General features: G+C 46.4%; 1 protein-coding gene across 2 annotated transcripts in view; it reads right to left on the reverse strand.

Moving 5' to 3' along the window:
* Positions 1-23,422, reverse strand: part of ABCC4 (ATP binding cassette subfamily C member 4 (PEL blood group)) — a 627,509-nt gene that overhangs the window by 361,320 nt on the left and 242,767 nt on the right. For both annotated transcript variants that reach the window (XM_073614376.1, XM_073614377.1), the window contains exons 14-16: positions 20,702-20,798; positions 18,579-18,782; positions 11,619-11,759 (exon numbers count right to left, since the gene is read on the reverse strand). In XM_073614376.1, coding sequence (XP_073470477.1) covers positions 11,619-11,759; positions 18,579-18,782; positions 20,702-20,798 — 442 coding nt within the window. The remainder of the gene's footprint in view (positions 1-11,618; positions 11,760-18,578; positions 18,783-20,701; positions 20,799-23,422) is intronic.

Here is a 23,422-nt window from a genome sequence, read left to right on the forward strand (position 1 = left end):
GCAGCATCATGCTGTGGCAATGTTTTTTAGTGACAGGAACTGGGAGACTAGTCAGGATTGAGGGAAGGATGAATGCAGCAATGTACAGAGACATCCTTGATGAAAACCTGCTCCAGAGTGCTCTGGACTGGGGCGAAGGTTAATCTTCCAACGGGACAACGACCCTAGGTACACAGCCAAAATAACAAAGGTGTGGCTAGGGGACAACTCTGTGACTGTCATTGAATGACCCAGCTAGAGCCCAGATTTAAACCTGATTGAGCATCTCTGGAGAGATCTGAAATTGGCTGTGCACCGACGCTCCCCATCCAACCTGATGGGGCTTGAAAGGTCCTGCAAAGAAGAATGGGAGAAACTGCCCAAATATAGGTGTGCCAAGCTTGTAGCATCATACTCAAAAAGACTTGTGACAGTAATTGGTGCCTAAGGTGCGTCAACAAAGTATTGAGCAAAGGTTGTGAATACTTGTGTACATGTGATTTTTTTTTAAATTTGTATTTTTAATAAATTTGCAAAGACTTCAAACAAACTTCTTTCACTTTGTCGTTATGGGGTATTGTTTGTAGAATTTTGAGGAAAATAATTAATTTAATCCATTTTGAAATAGGGCTGTAAAATAACAAAATGTGGAAAATGTAAAGCACTGTGAATACTTTCAGGATACACTGTAGATCCATTGTTGATCACAATGCTGTCCCACTGAAAAACAAAACAAAGGCTCCTGCTGTCTGATAGCTCCACTGCTAAATAAACGAAGGGACAGGTGCCCCCTCCCCCTTGTGATGTCACGGACCAGGGCATGCTGGTCCTGCCCCTTCATTTATTTAGAGGAGGGAGGCAGCAGAGCTGTCAGACAGCAGAAGCCTTAGTCGGGAGCGGAGCTTTTTTATTATATTTCTTTGGGTCGGGGTGGCAGCGGGCCTCATGATTGCAGATGGATCTACACTGGGGTGACATATTTTTTATTTTTTTTTTTTACCACTTGAAGACTAAGCCTTTTCTGGCATTTTTTGTTTACAAGTTTTAATCAGTATTTCTTTATCATACATCATGGGAACCAGAGCCTTAAGTAATTACTTAATGGGTTATAGGCCACCTTCAGGTGTTGACACTGGTTATAACCAATCAAGGAAGTTCACTCCCTATATAACCCCTCCTCCTTCCAGGAGCACACCAGTTTTTTCGCCAGTGTCTAAGGTGTTGGTCACGAGTGAAGATGTGCCCTGAGGAGCTCCAGGAGAGATACATGCTGGATTTAAATAGCCTCCATAAAGACCCGATCCATCCAAAGTGCCACTAAGGCCTAAAAGGATGGTACCTGGGGCCTCGTATACGAAACACGAGGTTTTGCCTGTAATGCCTCTCTTTGAAGGGCTGGACCCCAGGAACCCAGGGCTTTGGTCTTGCTATATTACCTAGCTTTCCTGGTGGGGTGCTTTTACAGGTCCAAGGGAGTTGGATACCCCATTTTAGGGACCCGGTCCTTGAAGGTTTGCTAAACGCAGCCCGCCGTGATGGGTGAAGGTTGGATCTGTCTGTTAATTCAGCAAATCCTGCGGCGGGGATAAGGTAAGGGAAGAAACTTAGGTATTAAAAACACCTAGGTATTCCACTAGGGAAAAAATGTTGTCATGCCTTAATTCTCCACTAGAGGGAGTCTATGCACATAACTTACTCTGTTGTCTTCACTGTAAAGCTCAGTCTGTGTGTGGTTGCAGCAGCCTGTGCAAGGGGATTTTTCAAGGTAAAAGAAATCTGCAAAAATGTTTTCTTTCTCCCCCTGATGGGACCAAAGGGTTAGGGGGACATAAGCACTGTACCCCACTTACATTACGGCCCCCCACCCCCGCTGCAGTGGGGTGCGGAGGTCCCGCTGGTACCGCTAATTGTTTTACTGTGGCTGATTTTACTGTAGTTTCTCTGCCTACTGCTGGATGGGTCTCTGCCTCCCCTACCCCCCCCCCCCCCCCCCGTGATGGGTCTGTAGACCCGAAAACAACATTTTTAAATATAAAAAGGGGCAGAATTTTTCTCGGAGGGGGTGGGGCCTAAACGCGGTGCCGTGAACATCCACAAGGACGCACGGCAGGCTAAACAGATTAAGCTACAGCTGTGACAGTCTCTCCTTGGCTGATGAGGAAGAGACAAGCAGCCTACAACACAGGGACACAAGAGCTGTGGGACACGTATGGGTTACAAAACTGGAATTCCTCATACAGGAAGGACACCTTTTTCCCAGGAGTAGGCTGAACTTTATAGCGGCTTTAAATGTCATGAATATTTTCAGCGATTAAGTGCAATTTGTATAGTGCCTCTGTTTTTGTACTTAGGACTATGCCTACCAAAAAAAAAGACACCACAAAAACAAAAAAAGCAAAGGTTTCACCCCCAGGCGTTAGGATCTCGAGTCGCATTTCCACACTGTCATCCTCGCCTGAATTACCAGTTATGGTAAGCCAGGGTGAGCCATTGGAACAAATTGATGGTGCAGCTGCTTCTCACATCTCAGCCCCTGTATATGTGACTGAAGATGTTCTTTCCTCCTCCCTGCAGGGTCTGGAAGGAAGATTAGCGGCTTTAATCGCATTCTCCATTCAAATGGATAAGAAGCATGCTAGATCCCCCTCCCCCACTTCAGAACCTTTGCAAGGGGAACAGTGGGCTCAGGATAAGGTGTTACCCTCAGTCGAGCAGGAGGAAAAACTCTGTGGAGGAAACAATGGTAGATGAACCTTTTTCAGCCTCACAATCTGAGAAATTGCTGATACAAACTCTTACGGAGATGGTTTGTTCCACTTTCACACTGCCCCTAATGCAGTCTCCTGAAAGCTCGGTTTCTTCCTTGGGTTCCTTAAAACCTTCTCAGCCTTTGCATGCGTTTTCTGCACATGCATTACTAAAACAGCTTATTATTGCTGAATGGGATCACCTGGATAAGCATTTTCTCCCTCCTAAGAGATTTTCAATTCTCTATCCCGTAGAGGAGAAATTCTCCAAAAGATGAGAAATACCAGCAGTAGACGCTGCGATTTCCAATGTGAATAAAGGCCTAACTTGTCCTGTAGACAATGCACAGATGCTTAAGGATCCAACAGTTAAAAAGTTGGAATCCCTGTTAAGATCTTTTTCCATGGCAGGTGCCATTACTCAGTCTGCAGTCGCTGCAATAAGCGTCTGTCAATCCCTAAAGGACCAATCTTAACAGAGCTTCCTGCACAACAAGCTCGGGATTTGGCTGAACTACCAAAAACATTATGCTTTGCCATAGATGCCATTAAAAATTCTTTTCACCAGGCGTCCCGCCTTACACTTATGCTTGTGCATATGCGTAGAATCCTGTGGTTAAAAAACTGGTCAGCTGAAACACCATGTAAAAACCTCCTAACTGGGCTCCCTTTTCATGGGGAGCCCTATTTGAAAAAGACTTGGACAAATATGTCCAAACAATTTCTAGTGGGAAAAGGTTTCCTTGGCAGGGACCGTTACTCAGCCTGCAGCCGCAGCAATAGGCATCTGTCAGTCCCTAAAGGACCAGTTCACAGAGCCTCTTAAAGAGCTCCCTGCACAACAGACCCGTGAGTTGGCCAAACTAGCAAAGGCATTATGTTTTGCCATAGACGCTATGAAGGACTCTATTCACCAGGCGTCCCGCCTTGCGCTTGTGCTAGTACACATGCGTAGGACCCTTTGGTTAAAAAAATTGGTCAGCCGAAGCACCTTGCAAAAAGCTTCTGACTAGTTTCCCTTTTCATGAGGAGCGACTATTTGGCGATAATTTGGATAAATACATCCAAACGATTTCTAGTGGGATGATTACTCTTTTGCCAGTCAAAAGAAAGTATAAACACCCTTCATTTAAACGGGCTCTTTCCCCTGCGCCAGGGGCTTCCGCCTCTAGGCAGTGGCGACGCCCTCTGCCGTCAGACTCTAGAGGAAAACCTCAGGGTCAGACCCAGGCTCAAAAGTCGTCCTGGGGTCGGAAACCTGCAAAGCAGAATGCTAAAGCCTCATTATGAAGAGGCAACCCCCCTCACCAAGGTGGGGGAAAGACTTCTGCAGTTTTCAGAAGTCAGGAAAGAGGAAATTCAGGACAGATGGGTCATCTCCACGGTTACGCTGGGGTACAAGCTGGAATTTCGTGACTTTCCACCGTCTCGCTTCCTGAGGCCAAGCGTTTCCAAAGATCCAGAGAAAAGACAATCTCTATTTCAGGCACTAGACAGATTAATATCTGGAGGGGTGATCATACAGATCCCCACAAAAGAGCAAGGTCTGGGGTTTTATTCAAATCTTTTCATGGTACCAAAACCAAATGGAGACGTCAGACCCATTCTAGATCTAAGAAATCTAAATCAGTTCCTGAAGATCTGCTCCTTTCGCATGGAGACGATCAGGTCAGTAGTTTCTATCCTTCTAGGAGGAGAACTTCTGGCATCAATCGACATCAGGGATGCATATCTGTATGTCCCTATATTTCCCGCTCATCAAAAGTTTCTGCGGTTCGAGTTAGAACAGCAGCATTTCCAGTTTGTAGCTCTGCCCTTCGGGCTAGCCACAGCAGATGTTCACCAAAGTGCTAGCCCCACCTCTAGCTAGGTTAAGGGCACATGGCATAACAGTCGCGGCGTACTTAGATGATCTATTGCTAATAGATCAGTCGGTGGCTCGTTTGGAGCAAAGTGTACGCACTACAACCAATTATCTGGAAAGTTTGGGTTAGATTTTCAACCTAGAGAAATCTTCATTAAAACCGCTAAAAAGGCTGGAGTACTTGGGTCTGATCATAGACACAGCCCAGGAAAAGGTGTTCTTGCCTCAGGCAAAGATCAACTCCATAAGAGAGTTGGTGGGGAGTAGGGATGAGCTTCGAGTTTGAGTCGAACTCATGTTCGACTCGAACATCGGCTGTTCGCAAGTTCGCCGAACAGCGAACAATTTGGGGTGTTCGCGGCAAATTCGAATGCCGCGGAACACCCTTTAAAAGTTTATGGGAGAAATCAAAAGTGCTAATTTTAAAGGCTTATATTCAAGTTATTGTCATAAAAAGTGTTTGGGGACCTGGGTCCTGCCCCAGGGGACATGGATCAATGCAAAAAAAAGGTTTAAAAACAGCCGTTTTTTCAGGAGCAGTGATTTTAATAATGCTTAAAGTCAAACAATAAAAGTGTAATATCCCTTTAAATTTCGTAGCTGGGGGGTATCTATAGTATGCCTGTAAAGGAGCGCATGTTTCCCATGTTTAGAACAGTCTGACAGCAAAATGACATTTCAAAGGAAAAAAGTCATTTAAAACTACTCGCGGCTATTGCATTGCCGGTCCGACAATACACATAAAAGTTCATTGATAAAAACGGCATGGGAATTCCCCACAGGGGAACCCTGCGCCAAAATTAAAAAAAAAAAAAAAAACCGGCGTGGGTCCCCCCAAAAATACATACCAGACCCTTATCCGAGCACGCAACCTGGCAGGCCGCAGGAAAAGAGGGGGGGACGAGAGAGCGCCCCCCCCCTCCTGAACCGTACCAGGCCACATGCCCTCAACATTGGGAGGGTGTTTTGGGGTAGCCCCCCAAAACACCTTGTCCCCATGTTGATGAGGACAAGGGCCTCATCCCCACAACCCTGGGCGGTGGTTGTGGGGGTCTGCGGGCGGGGGGCTTATCGGAATTTGGAAGCCCCCTTTAACAAGGGGACCCCCAGATCCCGGCCCCCCCTGTGTGAAATGGTAAGGGGGTACTTGTACCCGTACCATTTCACTAAAAAATTGTCAAAAATGTTAAAAATGACAAGAGACAGTTTTTGACATTTCCTTTATTTAAATGCTTCTTCTTTCTTCTATCCTCCTTCATCTTCTTCTTCTTCCTCCGGTGTTCTCATCCAGCATCTCCTCCGCGGCGTCTTCTATCTCCTTCTCCTCGGGCCGCTCCGCACCCATGGCATGGGGGGAGGCTCCCGCTCTTCTCTTCATCTTCTTCATCTTCTTCTCCGGGCCGCTCCGCATCCATGCTGGCATGGAGGGAGGCTCCCGCTGTGTGACGCGTCTCCTCTTCTGACGGTTCTTAAATAACAGGGGGGGGGACCCGGTGACCCCGCCCCCCTCTGGCGCACAGTGACTTGAAGGGACTTCCCTGTGATGTCACGGGGGCCGGGATCTGGGGTCCCCTTGTTAAAGGGGGCTTCCAGATTCCAATAAGCCCCCTGCCCGCAGACCCCCACAACCACCGGCCAGGGTTGTGGGGATGAGGCCCTTGTCCTCATCAACATGGGGACAAGGTGTTTTGGGGGGCTACCCCAAAGCACCCTCCCAATGTTGAGGGCATGTGGCCTGGCACGGTTCAGGAGAGGGGGGGCGATCTCTCATCCCCCCCCTCTTTTCCTGCGGCCTGCCAGGTTGCGTGCTCGGATAAGGATCTGGCATGGATTTTTGGGGGGACCCCACGCAGTTTTTTTATTTATTTTGGCGCGGAGTTCCCCTTAAAATCCATACCAGACCTGAAGGGTCTGGTATGGAATTTAGAGGAACCCCGTCATTTTTTTTAAAATTTTGGCCGGGGTTCCCCTTTATATCCATACCAGACCTGAAGGGCCTGGTATGGAATTTAGGGGGACCCCCACATCATTTTTTTTTTTAATTTTGGTTCGGGGTTCCCCTGTGGGGAATTCCCATGCCGTTTTTATCAATGAACTTTTATGTGTATTGTCGGACCGGCAATGCAATAGCCGCGAGTAGTTTTAAATGACTTCTTTCCTTTGAAATGTCATTTTGCTGTCAGACTGTTCTAAACATGGGAAACATGCGCCCCTTTACAGGCATACTATAGACACCCCCAGCTACGAAATTTAAAGGGATATTACACTTTTATTGTTTGACTTTAATCATTATTAAAATCACTGCTCCTGAAAAAACGGCCGTTTTTAAAACTTTTTTTTGCATTGATCCATGTCCCCTGGGGCAGGACCCAGGTCCCCAAACACTTTTTATGACAATAACTTGCATATAAGCCTTTAAAATTAGCACTTTTGATTATTCATGTTCGTGTCCCATAGACTTTAACGGTGTTCACGTGTTCGAACAAACCTTTTTCCTGTTCGCATGTTCTGGTGCGAACCGAACAGGGGGGTGTTCGGCTCATCCCTAGTTGGGAGGGTCAGGTCAAATGGCGATCCCTCCATTTGCCTTTGCATGAGGTTGCTAGGAACCATTGTGGCTTCATTCGAAGCAGTTCCCTATGCCAGTTTCATTCAAGACTGTTGCAAAACAGTATCCTGTCTGCTTGGAACAGAACAATTCAAGCTTTAGAGTTGCCAATGCAGCTGCCCCCAAGAGTGTCTCAAAGCCTCACTTGGTGGTTACTAACCCAGAATCTGCTAAAAGGAAAATCCTTCAGACCAGTCATCTGGAAAGGGGTAACCACGGATGCCAGCCTTTCAGGCTGAGGAGCAGTACTAGAAAAGACAACTGTCCAGGGACAATGGTCAAGAACAGAAAGAACCTTGCCCATCAATATCCTAGAGATCTGGGCAGTACGTCTGGCTCTAAAGGCCTGGACTTTCAGGTTACGGGATTGTCCTGTCAGGAATCAATCCGACAATGCCACAGCTGTGGCCTATATCAATCACCAAGGGGGCACCAAAAGTCTCTCCGCGCAGAGAGAGGTGAGCCATATTCTTTCTTGGGAAGAAAGGAATGCTCCGTGCCTATCGGCAGTCTTCATTCCAGGAGTAGAGAATTGGCAGGCGGACTACTTGAGTCGCCAGCAGTTATTCCCAGGGGAATGGTCAATTCACCCCGACATATTTGGGACTGTTTGCCAAAGATGGGGGACTCCAGACGTAGATCTTCTAGTGTCCAGGTTCAACATGAAGTTAGTCAATTTTGTGGCCAGAACAAGGAAACCATTCGCATGTGGGACGGATGCGTTGGTGACCCCCATGGGATCAGTTCTCACTGATCTATGCATTCCCCCCTATTCAGTTGCTGCCTCGACTTCTTTGCAGGATCAAGCTGGAAAGAAAGCCAGTAATTCTGGTGGCAATAGCATGGCCCAGAAGGTCATGGTATGCAGAAATCATAAAGATGGCAGTGGAGGGCCCATGGTCCCCCTACTATGGCCAGATCTGCGCTCACAGGGACTGATATTCCATCCTTCCTTACGGTCTCTAAATTTAACGGCTTGGCTATTGAAGCCCACATTCTGAAGAAACGTGGGCTTTCTGGGTCAGTTATCGCTACCCTGATTAATACAAGGAAGCCAGCTTCCAGAACTATATATTATAGGGTCTGGAGGGCTTATGTTTCCTGGTGTGAGTCCAAGGGTTAGCACCCTCGGAGATAGATAATAGGCAGAATTCTTGCCTTTCTACAATTAGGGGTAGAAATTAAGTTGTCCTTTTATACTATTTAAGGCCAAGTCTCACCTTTATCGGTCTTATTTCAAAGACCACTTGCTACCCATTCTTTAGTCCGGGGTTTTATACAAGGGGTAACGCGGCTTAATCCGCCAGTCAAACCTCCCTTGAACCCTTGGGACTTAGTTTTGTCTGTGTTACAAAAACAGCCATTTGAACCGATACAACATATTCCCCCAGTCCTTCTGACAAGGAAGTTGGTATTTTTGGTTGCTATATCCTCAGCAAGGAGGGTTTCGGAATTGGCTGCTCTTTCTTGTAAAGAGCCATATTTAATTTTTCATGAGGACAGAGTGGTGTTACGCTCTCGTCCAGAATTTTTGCCAAAGGTGGTTTCAGGTTTTCACCTGAACCAAGATATTGTCCTGCCATCGTCTTTCCAAAACCATATTCCAGGGAAGAAAAGTCACTACATTGTCTTGATGTAGTGAGAGCAGTGAAAATCTATTTAAAGGCAACTGTTCAGATTCTTAAGGTGGATGTCTTATTTATTCTGCCAGAGGGTCCTAAGAAAGGACAGGCAGCGTCGAAATTCACTGTCGCTAAGTGGATTCGGCAAGTGATAATTCAAACTTATGATTTAAAGGGTAAGATTCCCCCTTTTTAAATTAAGGAGCATTCTACCAGGTCAGTTAGTGCTTCTTGGGCAGTATCAGGCCTCCGTGGCTCAGATTTGTAAGGCTGCAAGTTGGTCTTCAGTGCATACATTCACAAAATTTTATCAGCTGGATGTAAGGTGGTATGAGGATATCGCCTTCGGGCACAGTATGCTGCAGGCAGCAGTATAGATCCTCAAGTCTGGGGGTACCCTCTGGGCTGTGTCTCCTTCCCCTCAAGTAGCATTGCTATGGGACGTCCCATTAAGTAATTACTTAAGACTCTGTGTCCCATGATGTACGATAAATAAAATAGGATTTTTATAACAGCTTACCTGTAAAATCCTTTTCTTGGAGTACATCATGGGACACAGAGGTCCCTCCACTCTTTTTTGGGATTTAAGTATATTGCTTTGCTACAAAAACTGATGTGTTCCTGGAAGGAGGAGGGGTTATATAGGGAGTGAACTTCCTTGATTGGGTATAACCATTGTCAACACCTGAAGGTGGCCTATAGCCCAAGTAATTACTTAAGGCTCTGTATCCCATGATGTACTCCAAGAAAAAGATTTTACAGGTAAGCTGTTATAAGAATCCTATTTTTTTTGCTAGAAAATTACTTATAATGAATGTAATTACTTATTACTTATACAGTATGTGGTTTGAACATTGTTTACATATGCATCCGCAACCTATGTATGCGTTCGCTTCTGCAGGATAGGGGCGCCTTCATTTTTTTTTTTCTTTAATTTAATTTTTTTATCCCTTTTATTCCTATTACAAGGAATGTAAGAATCCCTTGTAATAGCAAGAAGGGTGACAGGTCCTTCTTATGGAGAGGATTAAAAAGACTCCCCAACCTCTCCTTTACCTTTAAATGCAAAAGATAAAAAGAATTTTTTTTTTGGATCTTTTGCTTTAAAAAAAAAAAATAAAATAAATTGTTTACTTCCACCCTGGACCTGATAAACCACTTGCAAACTGCAACGTATATATATATATATATATATATCTATATCTATATATAGATATAGATATCTATATCTATATATATATATGTATTGCGGTTGGCAAGTAGTTAATAAAGAACTTGTCAAAAACTGCCTCCTGTGTTCTTTTGCACTACGCCTTTGTTTTGGGTGAATGCGTAGGGATATGTACCCCTACTCATTCACATGGGGGGCGGGTTCTGGGGACTTGTTAAAGGGGGCTTCCAGATTCTGAAAAGCGCCCTGTTCGCAGACCCTCACAACCACGCCATTTAAAAGAAAAATTTGGAATGGGGGTCCCCAAAGGGCCTGGTATGGATTGGGGGGGGGGGTCTTTTTTCTTAATTTTTCATTGCCAGCAATTCTTTTTTTTTTAACATTCAGCTGTTAGTTGGGAACCCCACTGACAGCTGATGACTCCTCATTTGTTAAGGACGCAGTGGCCATCTGCTCCTTAACAACCTGCTGACGGCCACCCGCTCCTTAACAGCCAGCTATTTACAGTGTTTGGTAAGGACGCTACTGCCGTCGGTAAATTACAGCAGGCTATCACTACTAAAATACCGCATGACTTCCTAAAATAGCACATGCAATATTTTAGTAGCATTTTTTAGTGAATTCAAGAATTTTTTTTCAAAGCTGTGCGGTATCTTACCGCATAGTTAGATGCGGTAAGATACCACTTTGTGTATGGAGCCCATTGTCACTATAGCTGATGGAGTTCATGATAAACTTTTCTTCACTAGTTCAGCTACTCACTAGCTAAACTAGTAAAGATGAGAACTTCTGTGTTCATGGTGTCCTTTTGTAATCTGCCGGCGGCTACTGGTTCCTTACATATCGCATGCATGGACCACTACTTATTTACCACATGTATTTATTTTTTTTCCCCTTTTGTGAATTTACTTTAACTCCTGCATTATGTGGTATTTACCAAGCATTTTAGCTTTATGTGGCATTTTTTCAGAATCGCATGCGATCTGCTTTTGTGAATTGAGCCGCCTTGCACAATAGCAGGTTGTGGTAAAAGGAGTAATGGTGCACAGAACAAAAAGCAGAGCATAACTGTGCAGAGAAGGAAAAGGAAAGAGTTTGACTGTACCAAAAGAGAGGTGAAAGCAGTATTGTGCAGGGAGAGACAGAGAGGAAAGGGCAGTGCTGTGTAAAACACTGCCAAGAAGAGGAAAGCAGAGGAGAACTGGGCAAAGAGTAGAGCTATGAAGAGATGAAGAGGAAAGGGCAGTCTTGTGCAGAAAGTATAGCCGTGAAGGGGAAAATTCAGTATTGTGTACATAGAAAGCATAGCTGTGAAGAAGAAGAGGTAGTATTGTGCAAAGCATAGCCATGAGAAGGAAATGGCAGTACTATGCACGGCCATCATTGAGGTGAATGGAATGAGGAAAGGGCAGTATTACGCAGAGAGAGCATAGCAAAGAAAAGGAAAGAGCACCATTGTGCAAAAAACAGCCTCAAGCAGGAGAGGTAGAGTGAGAGCATAGCTATAAAGGAAAAAAGTTGCAAAAGAGCAGAATTTAGCAGAGAAGGCAGCAATACTGTGTAGAATAGTAAAACAAACTTTTCACGTGAAAAACATGGAAGCTGCATTTAATCCTGACACACGTACCTGTGCTAGGATGTTTAGGAGTAAAAAAATAAAAATCATCAGATAACTGGACCCAGAGAGGAAGTATTTCTTGTAGACCTTGAAGCCAACAGTTCCTTCGGATCGGCTCTCTTCTGGAACTGCAGTCAGCACAGGTTCAGTCTGTTACAAAGGACACAAGCACCATGAAAACATGTCAGTAAACCCATACATTTCAATACCCCAAAAAGACTAATTTATAAAAACTGGCAGCTACTGCCCAAATTAATTCTCAAGAATGTGACCCACTGCTATAGCCAAACCTTCTAATCATGTTTCCTATTTTATAACAGCCATTTACTGTGTGTGTATGTATGTATGTATGTATATATATATATATATATATATATATATATATATATATATATATATATATATATATATATATATATATATATATATATATATATATATATATATTTATTTATTTATTTATTTTTTGAATAGTAATAGTACTTGTTGCAGTAAATTACATATGCAAGAGGCAGGTAACCATGCCAGGCACTGTGACAATAATTTAGAAAGTTAAAGGCTAACTATACCTTTGGAACAAGTTACATGTTCCACCCTAAATATGGGTGGAACATGTAACATGTTCCAGCTCCTGCCTCCTCTCCCTGATCCCCCCCCCCCCCTTTGCAAGGTTTGGGTTTAATAATGCTTTAAATTGTTTAGGTCAGGGGCATTGCTAGGTAGCAAAAAGACCAGGGGCTTCAGCCCATAGTCAGAGCCCGGCACCGGGGAGGGGGGGGGGGCGGGCGGTAAGAGGGGGGGGGGTGATGATGATGATGATGATGGAGCGGCGGGCGGTGGGGTTGTATGGAGGGGGGTGTTACCTACCTGACACACACTGACTTACCTTGCTGACATACACTGACCTACCTGACATGCACTGACCTATCTGACATGCACTGACCTACCTGGCTGACATACATGACATACCCGACACGTACTAACCTACCTATCTGACATACACTGACCTACCTGACATACACTGACCTACATGACATACACTGACCCACATGCCATGCACTGACCTACCTGGCTCACATACACTGACCTACATGATATACCTGACACTTACTAACCTACCTGACATGCACTGACCTACCTGACATACACTGACCTACCTATCTGACATACACTGACCTACCTATCTGACATACACTGACCTACTTGACACACACTGACCTACCTATATGACATACACTGACCTACCTGGCTGACACACACTGACCTACATGACATACACTGACCTACATGACATACACTGGCCTACCTGGCTGACATACACTGACCTACCTGACACACACTGACCTACCTGGCTGACATACACTGACCTACCTGACATACCTGACACGTACTAACCTACCTGACATGCACTGACTTACCTGACATACACTGACTTACCTGACACACACTGACCTCCCTATCTGACATACAATGACCTACCTATCTGACATACAATGACCTACCTATCTGACCTACCTGACACACACTGACCTACCTATCTGACATACACTGACCTACCTGACATGCACTGACCTACCTGCCCTTGCCCCCTTAAAGCCTAAGTTTATTAATTTAAAATTAGCCAAGGAGCAGTCAAATCATCAATTGCAGTCACTGTGCCCCGTCAAATGCAGCCACTGTGCCCCGTCAAATGCAGCCACTGTGCCCCGTCAAATGCAGCCACTGTGCCTCGTCAAATGCAGCCACTGTGCCCCGTCAATTGCATCCACTGTGCCCCATCCACTGTGCCCCATCAAATGAAGCCACTGTGCCCGTCAAAAGAGAGAAGAGAGAAAATAGAGACAGAGAAGAAGAGAGAGAGAAGGAGAGAAGAGAGAGAAGGGGAGAAAGAGAGGAAGCGAGAAAGAGAAGGAGAGCGAGAAACAGAGAGAGAGAGTGACACCTTTTTTTTTTTAAATCTTCGTTCTGTCCCACTCAGTCACAGCCACCATGGCCATTATTCAGCATGACTCTGGAGGTTGAGGGAGAAGGGGGCGTCACCGCGCCGGCGTTCTCCTGATCTCCTTCTGCTTTCCTCGGGCCAGGCGGCATATCACTCCGCCTGTCAGTCAGTGTAGTAGGCGGCGCCGCAACGGCCGAATCACACAGGTAAACTGCGGCTGCCACCACTGCTGTCTGACTTATTTTCTCTCCCTTTCTCTTCACTGCAGGATAGGGTTGCCACCTTTTCTTTAAGCCAAACCTGAACACTTTAGAGGTGCATGGCAAAAAATTTTGGAAAAAAGCTACATGGCAAATATTAGCACTACACATTTTGGAATGGATTTACACCTCTATTCATACATTATTATACGTGTATGGCGACTGCACAGTAAATGTTTAAATAAGTTTGGAGTGTAGTAATACTTTATCCTTTGCGGTTTCCACCATCATTCACAATTGTTTTTTCACATTTAAATTAATATACACTATAGCATTGTAAAGACCTGGGACACCTTTGGGTGCACTAAGGAGAGCAATAATGCAGGATGCTTTATTGGTCAGTGTTACCCCCCATAATACAGGGGTCAGTGTTACCCCTCTATAATTTAGGGGCCCTCCATAGAGGACCCCCATTAGATCAGAGTCCCCTTATATCAGTGCATCTCTTAGAGACCCAAAAAAATTAAAATGGAAAAAATGCAGCAACCTCCCCCTATAATTATATTCAAATATGAAAAAATAATTGTAAATGATGGTGGAAACCCCCAAGGATAATCCAAGTATTAATACACTCCAATCTTATTTAAACATATACAGTGCAATCTCCATACACATATAATAATGTATGAATAGAGGCGTAAACCTCCAATTCATTCCAAAATGTGCTAATATCCAATTTACTTTTTCAGATATTAGCACAACACATTTTGGAATGGATTTACACCTCTATTCATACGCTATTATATGTGTGTGGCGACTGCACAGTATATGTTTAAATAAGATTGGAGTGTATTAATACTTGGATTACCCTTGGGGGTTTCCACCATCATTCACAATTATTTGTTCACATTAATATAACAAATTAATATAATTATAGGGGGAGGTTGCACTGCATTTTAATTTATTTTTGCATAGTTTTTTTTGAGGTGTTTTAGTTTTATTTTAGGTGTTTTGTTTTTTTTAGATCAGAGTCCCCTATATCTGATCCTTTTTAGAGACAACCCGTCAGTCTCTAAGGGGGGTGCTGATATAAGGAGAGTTTCCCTTATTTAGTAGTGGTCTCTAGGGAGGAGGGGTGGGGGTGCTGATCTAATGGCGGGTGCTGACTGCTGACCTAATGGATCACCAGCAGTCAGCACCCCCTCTACATTAGCTCAGAGTCTCCTTATATCAGCACCCCCCCTTAGATATCTCTATTAGATCAGTGAAACCCCCCCCCCCCATCAGTGTCCCCTGCCCCTAAAGACCCCCATTAGACTGCCTTACCAAGAGCCATTTAGAGTCAGGAATAAGGATGAGCTCTGGCGTGTTTGCATACTCAGCGTGCCGAGTCCGCCAGGAAGTCAGCACGGCACTGCGCTAATCACAGGCAGTGAGACATTTCCACGATGTGCGGCTGCAGAGATCGGGAAATGTCTCACTACCTGTGATTAGCGCAGCGCCGTGCCGACTTCCTGGTGGGCTCTGCACACGGAGTATGCGAACCCGCCACAGCTCATTCTTAGTCAGGAAGTGTGGGAGCCAGAGTTTGGGGGCAGAGCGAAGCTGCTCTTCTGTAGTGCCATTTTCCTTCCTTCCATTGTGTGAGGGGGCTTGGGGAGAAGGCAAAGTAGAGGCAGATGCTGCATTGCTGTGCTCACTGTGTCAGCAAGACACATTTGAACTGGTACACTCACTCACAGGGCTGCTGTTAGGAATTATGGGGCCTCCACCCCCTGAGGGGGGAAAAGAGGTGGGGGGAGGGAGGTGAGAGAGGAGAAGGAGGCAGGAGAGAGAGGGGGTGGCTGACACAGAGAGGGGGGGGCACTGACAGAGAGGGGGAGGGCACTGACAGAGAGGGGGAGGGCACTGACAGAGAGGGGGGTGCTGACGGGGGGGGGCACTAACAGAGAGGGGGAGGGCTTAAAGAGATGGGGCGCTGACAGAGAGGGGGTGGGCTGACAAAGAGGAGGGTGTTGACAGGGAGGGGGTGCTGACAGAGAGGGGGGCGCTGACACAGAGGGGTGCTGACAGAGATGGGGGGTGCTGACAGTGAGGGGGGTGGGCTGACAGAGAGGGGGGTGCTGACTGGGGTTGGCTGACAGAGAGGGGGGTGAGCTGACAGAGGGGGGGGTGCTGACAGAGGGGGGTGGGCTGACAGAGAGGGGGTGGGCTGACAGAGAGGGGGGTGCGCTGACAGAGAGAGGGTGCACTGACAGAGAGGAGGGTGCTGACAAAGAGGGGGTGGGCTGACAGAGAGGGGGGTGCTGACAGAGAGGGTGTGGGCTGACAGAGAGGGGGGTGCTGACAGAGAGGGTGAGCTGAAACAGAGGGCTGCTGACAGAGAGGGTATGGGCTGACAGAGAGGGGGGGTGCTGACAGAGAGGGGGGGTGCTGACAGAGAGGGGGGGTGCTGACGGGGGGGTGGGCTGACAGAGAGGGGGTGCTGACAGGGGGGGTGGGCTGACAGAGAGGGGGGTGCTGACAGGGGGAGGGCTGACAGAGGGGGGTAGGCTGACAGAGAGGGGGGTGCTGACAGGGGGGTGGGCTGACAGAGGGGGGGTAGGCTGACAAAGAGGGGGGTGCTGACAGGGGGGTGGGCTAACAGAGAGGGGGTGGGCTGACAGGGGGGCATTGACAGAGAGGTGGGGCGCTGACAGAGAGGGGGGTGCTGACAGAGGGGGGTGAGCTGACACAGAGGGGTGCTGACAGAGAGGGGGGTGGGCTGACAGAGAGGGGGGTGGGCTGACAGAGAGGGGGGTGGGCTGACACAGAGTGGTGCTGACAGAGAGGGGGTGCGCTGACAGAGAGGGGGTGCACTGACAGAGAGGGGGGTGCTGACAGAGAGGGTGTGGGCTGACAGACATGGGTAGGCTGACGGGGGGTGGGCTGACAGAGGGGGGGTGGGCTGACAGAGAGGGGGTGGGCTGACAGAGAGGGGGGTGCTGACAGGGGGGTGGGCTAACAGAGAGGGGGTGGGCTGACAGGGGGGCATTGACAGAGAGGGGGGGCGCTGACAGAGAGGGGGGTGCTGACAGAGGGGGTGAGCTGACACAGAGGGGTGCTGACAGAGAGAGTAATGGCTGACAGAGAGGGGGGTGGGCTGACATAGAGGGGGGTGGGCTGACAGAGAGGGGGTGCTGACAGAGGGGGTGAGCTCACACAGAGGGGTGCTGACAGAGAGGGTATGGGCTGACAGAGAGGGGGGGGTGCTGACAGAGGGGGGTGCTGACAGAGAGGGGGTGCTGACAGGGGGTGGGCTGACAGAGGGGGAGTAGGCTGACAGAGAGAGGGGTGCTGACAGAGGGGGAGGGTAGGCTGACAGAGAGGGGGGTGCTGACAGGGGGGTGGGCTGACAGAGAGGGAGGCACTGACAGAGTGGGAGGGTGCTGACAGAGAGGGGGGTGCTGACAGAGGGGGTGAGCTGACACAGAGGGGTGCTGACAGAGAGGGGTGCTGACAGAGAGGGTATGGGCTGACAGAGAGGGGAGTGGGCTGACATAGAGGAGGGTGTGCTGACAGAGAGGGGGATGGGCTGACAGAGAGGGGGGGTGCTGACAGAGGGGGGGTGCTGACGGAAAGGGGGGTGCTGACAGGGGGATGGGATGACCGAGAGGGGAGTGCTGACAGGGGGGGTGGACTGACAGAGAGGGGGGTGGGCTGACAGAGAGTGGGGGTGCTGACAGGGAGGGTGGGCTGACAGAGAAGGGGGGTAAGCTGACAGAGAGGGGGGGTGGGCTGACAGAGAGGGGGGTGGGCTGACAGAGAGGGGGGGTGGGCTGACAGAGAGGGGGGTGCTGACAGAGAGGGGGGTGCTGACAGAGAGGGGGTGGGCTGACAGGGGGGTGGGCTGACAGAGAGTGGGGGTGCTGACAGAGGGAGGGGGTGCTGGCAGGGGGGTGGGCTGACAGAGGGGGGGTGGGCTGACAGAGAGGGGGGTGGGCTGACAGAGAGGGGGGTGGGCTGACAGAGAGGGGGGTGGGCTGACAGAGAGTGGGGTGCTGACAGGGGGGTGGGCTGACAGAGAGTGGGGTGCTGACAGAGAGGGTGTGGGCTGACACAGAGGGGTGCTGACAGAGGGGGTGTTGCTTACAGAAAGGGGTGGGCTTACAGAAAGGGGCGGGATGACAGAGGGGGTGGCTTACAGAGAGGGGTACGCTGACAGGCTGGTGAAGGGCAGATAACAGACCTCAGTCAAGAGGAGACACAGCGCGCGCCAGGCAGGGAGGTGGGACTCCGGGCAGCCGAGATCACCCACAGTCCAGCCCTGCCCCGCCTCCACATGTGACCAGTCACCACCTCCACCGGGCCAATCACAGACCCTTATGTCTGCCACCTGCACAGTCAATCACAGAGCGCCCACAGCGCAGCCCTCGTACAGGCTTTATGTGACAGTGAGTGTAACACTGATGGCGGCGGGCACGGGAATCAGGATGCGCCGCTCTTGACCTTGCGGCCGGGGCAACTGGTCAGAGGACAGCTGAACAGTTATATCCCCGGGTTTCAGGCGGCTTGAAAACCGGGCACATGTGTCCAAACCGGACAGGTGGCAACCCTACTGCAGGACCCGGCGCTTAGACACTCGGGGCTATTGGCCCCACATTCGGGGCTCAAGCCTCAATAGCCACACCTTAACGACGCCTATGGTTTAGGCACAAGGGTTATATCACTTAAAAATAAATATTTTGCATGTGTATTGTCTCCGCTCACACTACTATTATTGTGCAAGGACAACAAGTACAATTTGATGACCATATTTTTCCTATACATTAAGCTTCCTGAACTTACCGGCAAAGTGTCTGCGGCCCCCTCTTTCTGTGACTGTACAGAGGATTCTTGTGACCACACTGAAGACTGAGAAAAGGTCCGGATTCTGGAGGACTTTACCAGCTGCCCTTCAGGAAGTTCTTCTTCCCCATTTTTCAGGAGGGATGCAAAATCGACCCCCGACTGCAGCAGTTCTGCAAATGTTCCCTTTCCTACCATCTGGCCCTTGAATACCATGGAGATTTTTCACATTTTACTAAACTTGTTAAAAAAAAAAGTGAAATATATATACAAAACAAACATTAAAAGATTTTGTCTACATTGGCTCAAAGGACCCAGATAAATAATGGGCATGATAACCATCCTGTACCCTCAGCATCTGACTACCACTCAAGAGGTATCCCTGTAGTTTCTACCCCTTTGATCTTCTGAATGACCCTGGATCTGCATATGTGGCAGTCCAAGCCTTCCTTGTGCACTTTCCCTCTCTGAGCCTAGCACAACCACATTCACATAATGTCGTAGTAGGCTGCAGGCCCTACACTCCACAAGCAAGGGGGTATAGAAGAGGGGACGAACACTAAACTGAGTGGAGTAACTGACTTTAGCACAGATACATACTGTATGTGGCATCATTAACAAAAGCAGCTGAGAGTTTCATTAAGGCGGATTTACTAATGGAGTGAATTCAATAAGTGAATATTGCCTTTATTTATCCAATTATGTGAAAAGCAAATCGGGTTTTTTTTCTTACCTGCAAATGATTGGGCATTTAAAGTAAACAAGAATTCCCATGATTGGATAATTGAAGTGAATATTCACTCAATTAATCGAGTGAAGATTTTTACCAGCTTCATTATGTGCCCTGGAGATGTTCTGTAAATCTCTGTATTCATGTTAACACAGCAGCTGAGAATATCGCCTTTATACGGGCTTCTTTATTATAGGCACTCAACAGAAGGATAACAAGTGGGAGGCCATCTAAAGGCAACATGGGCTCATTGGGGTTGACTTACTAAAACTGGAGAGTGCAAAATCTGGTGCAGCTGTGCATGGTAGCCAATTGGCGTCTAACTTCACCTTGTTCAATTAAGCTTTGTCCTAAAAAAACAAAACTGGAAGCTGATTAGTTTCTGATTGTGCACTCTCCAGTGTTAGTAAATCAACCCCATAATTTCATGCTATGAATGGCTTGTACAAAATCATCACAGTATATACAAAGAACGACTTTTGGACAAATGGCATTTTTTATAGGTCTGGAAGTGAATATATATCACCCACCTTCATTTTTTAAAGCATCACGTGATTACTAGTAGCTGATAAGACCCAGTCAGCAGAAACCATCATCTCCAAGGGTCATTGTTCTGATTTAACATATAACCTTGTGATGCCTTACAAAATCAGTGGCATTCTCTGTCTAGAGTATTCCTACTTTTATTCTGAATTATTAAAACTATACTTAAAGTGGTTGTAAACCTCAGACATGAAATGTGAACAAAGTATATCCCTCTATATTGTGTGCTTGCCTCAATTAAGAGCACTAAGTGTCATATCTCAGTGACTCATGTCAGCATGAGTCATTTCTGATAAGTTTTCAGGACAACTAGAGAAAAATAGTGACAGGGGAGGAAGCTCCAGCTGATTGACAGCCTCAACTCTGTTCCTGTGTGCTATGTGGAGGGGGGCGTGTCCCTTCCCTCCAAAGAACTCTCAAAGCTCTCCTCACTGAGCTCTGCAGAGTGTAACTTCAGATTCCCTCCCTTTTCCTGACAGCTCAGACAAGCTTTATAAATTCAGCATAAATTCAACAAATCAGGAAGACAATAGCAAATATTAATTTGCTATGGTTACACAACTGAGTGGGCTCCGGGTGCAATGCTCTGTGGTCCGAGCCCACCCTTTTTGAAGCCAATTAGAGCCTCCGGCTCCAATTATGTGCTTTGAGAAAAAAAAAAACCCACTGGAATCCATGCGTCCGGCACCCTGCATGTAGATTAGGGGCTGGGCAGCACCCCTGTGTCCCTTATGGACAGGCTGCCACTGGATCCATGTATGGCCAGCTTTAGTTCTCCTGTTTGCAGAATTTCAGCCCAGTGAAATTAATGAAAATGTCAGTTACAATGCCCTTGAGAATAAAAGCATACCTCTTTAAGGATAAGAATGTGTTTGGCGGCAGTCAGGTACTGAAGCTGATGGGTCACCAAGATGCAGAGCTTCTTACGCAGAGCCTGGGAGATGCACCTTCCAAGAAGGAGACAACAATTAAGTACAGTGAAAAATCTAAGCAGACAAAAGCCCAAGCTTTGGTCTGAATCAAACTAAAAGAACTTCCAGTATATACAAAGAAAATCATTACCACTATTGGCTCCTGAAGATTATCATTCATGAAAATCACAATTTAAGAAAATATCAAACGCATACGACTATAAAAATTTCAATTAATTACAAACTAAATCCTAATTCTGCTGTACCCCTATGAGTAACTTGATTTTCTGCTACAAGCAAAAGAAAAATATTCTGATCTGGATCCACATGAAATGGTGCTAAAGCTAATCATTAGCAACGATAAATACATTGGAAATCTTAAAAAAAAAAAGACTCAAACATTCAATACAATAATCATAACATGTATATATTGGGAATAACTATATTTCAGAAATGTCAATGTGTTATTCAAATGACTGAAAAAAATATAAACATGCAAATTATCTCTTCCACTTAAAAGCCTGATGCTAATAAAATTTGGTGCAAAGGCACAAGCTGCTGGGTTGCAATAATTATTTCACTATGTGTCAGTACAAAAAAAAATGTAATTCAAAGTCTGAAATAATATTAAACTCTTTTTTTTAAGCACTTTCAGCAGCTGACTGAATCACTTGCTGAATATGCAGATTATTTATCTTTCAATTCCAGTTTAAGATGGTGCCGAGATCAATGCCCTAGGTTTCCTGTTTCAGGGTGGCTCCTTTGTCTTGCACTATTGTATGGTGTTACCCATGTATGCAGGGACTACAGTTGTGTCTCCCTACACTATATGCATCAGTAGACAGAAACACACAGCCCTATAACCTAAAATAACAAAGGTACTTCCCTGTTCCTCCCTCATCCCTTTTCCAAACTGACTAGGGACTACACTGTCCACTATTAACTCTTTCCTGTGAAGACCAGAAGTTCAAGGAAGCAGCACTGAGAGAACAGGAACCAAGAGCATTGAAAGTTGTAAACTGCAAGTACTGGGTTAAGAATTTTAACAAATAGTTTACTGGCGAATGCTTATTTTACTGTGCTTACTGTGTTAAAGTTAAAAAATGATGGTTCAATACTACTTAAGGCTGGGTTCAGTAAATGGCCTTGTGTCTTTTTAAATGTATTTTCACTTAAACATTGTCTTCCCTATGATATCCCTATTGCTATCATATCCCCTCTTAAGCGTCTCTTATCCAGAGAGAATAAGTTTGAAGCTTGTAGTCTTTCCCCATAGCTGAGATTCTCTAGTCCAGTGATGGCAAACCTTGGCACCCCAGATGTTTTGGAACTACATTTCCCATGATGCTCATGCACTCTGCAGTGCAGCTGAGCATCATGGGAAATGTAGTTCCAAAACATCTGGGGTGCCAAGTTTTGCCATTACTGCGTCTAGTCCCTTTATTAGTTTTGTTGCCCTTCTCTGGACTCTCTCCAGTTCCAACACATTCTTCTTGAGCACTGGTGCCCAGAACTGGATGACATACTCAAGATACAGAATATATTTTTGAGCAATGTCATGGACTTTATAAGCACAGAGTATACAAAGTTGAATAAAACTTTTTATCTTTATTACAGAAAATGTATTAACATGTTTAAAAACAATAAAATAAAAAAATCATAACATAAACATGTTTAAAAACAATAAAATAAAAATCGCACAGCAAAGAAAATGTCTAGAGGGTATTAGAGTGGATGTAAACAGCCTCAGATGATACACAGAGGTTAAGAATCGCCCTATATAAGTTTTACATCTATATCTGCTGTCTTCAGCTGTATATTTCCTTTAGAATGTGTTCTTTGTGTTAGGAGATTTTCTCTTCCTGGTTAACACTGGGAGTGCATTATTGGCATACAGCCAAGACAGCTGATTGGAGGAAAGACACACACACCCTCTTTACATTGGCAAAGGAAGAAAGGAATGTGCAGAGCTCTGCTCTGAGATGGCAAGCTGTGTGCTAATCTATTTATAGCAACCTCCCCGACACACACTTCAAGTGCTTGTAAACCAGGGGTGTCCAAACTTTTTTCAAAGAGGGCCAGATTTGATGAAGTGAACATGTGTGAGGGCCGACCATTTTGCCTGACATTCTTTGAACCATTAAAATTCGGTCTAATGCCCCGTACACACGGTCGGATTTTCCAACGGAAAATATGTGATAGGACCTTGTTGTCGGAAAATCCGACCGTGTGTAGGCTCCATCACACATTTTCCATCGGAATTTCCGACACACAGTTTGAGAGCAGGCTATAAAATTTTCCAACAACAAAATCCGTTGTCGGAAATTCCGATCGTGTGTACACAAATCCGACGCACAAAGTGCCACACATGCTCAGAATAAATGAAGAGACGAAAGCTATTGACCACTGCCCCGTTTATAGTCCCAACGTACGTGTTTTATGTCACCGCGTTCTGAACGATCGGATTTTCCGACAACTTTGTGTGACCGTGTGTATGCAAAACAAGTTTGAGCCAACATCCATCGGAAAAAATCCATGGATTTTGTTGTCGGAATGTCCGATCAATGTCCAACTGTGTGTACGGGGCATAAGTGTGTTTGTTCGAGCACTAATACGCTGCCCAACAAGAATTCTCTTTGTCGCGCTTGTTCCTGACACAC

This window comes from Aquarana catesbeiana, linkage group LG02 (genome assembly GCF_042186555.1).
Source record: "Aquarana catesbeiana isolate 2022-GZ linkage group LG02, ASM4218655v1, whole genome shotgun sequence".
Taxonomy (NCBI): Eukaryota; Metazoa; Chordata; class Amphibia; order Anura; family Ranidae; genus Aquarana; species Aquarana catesbeiana.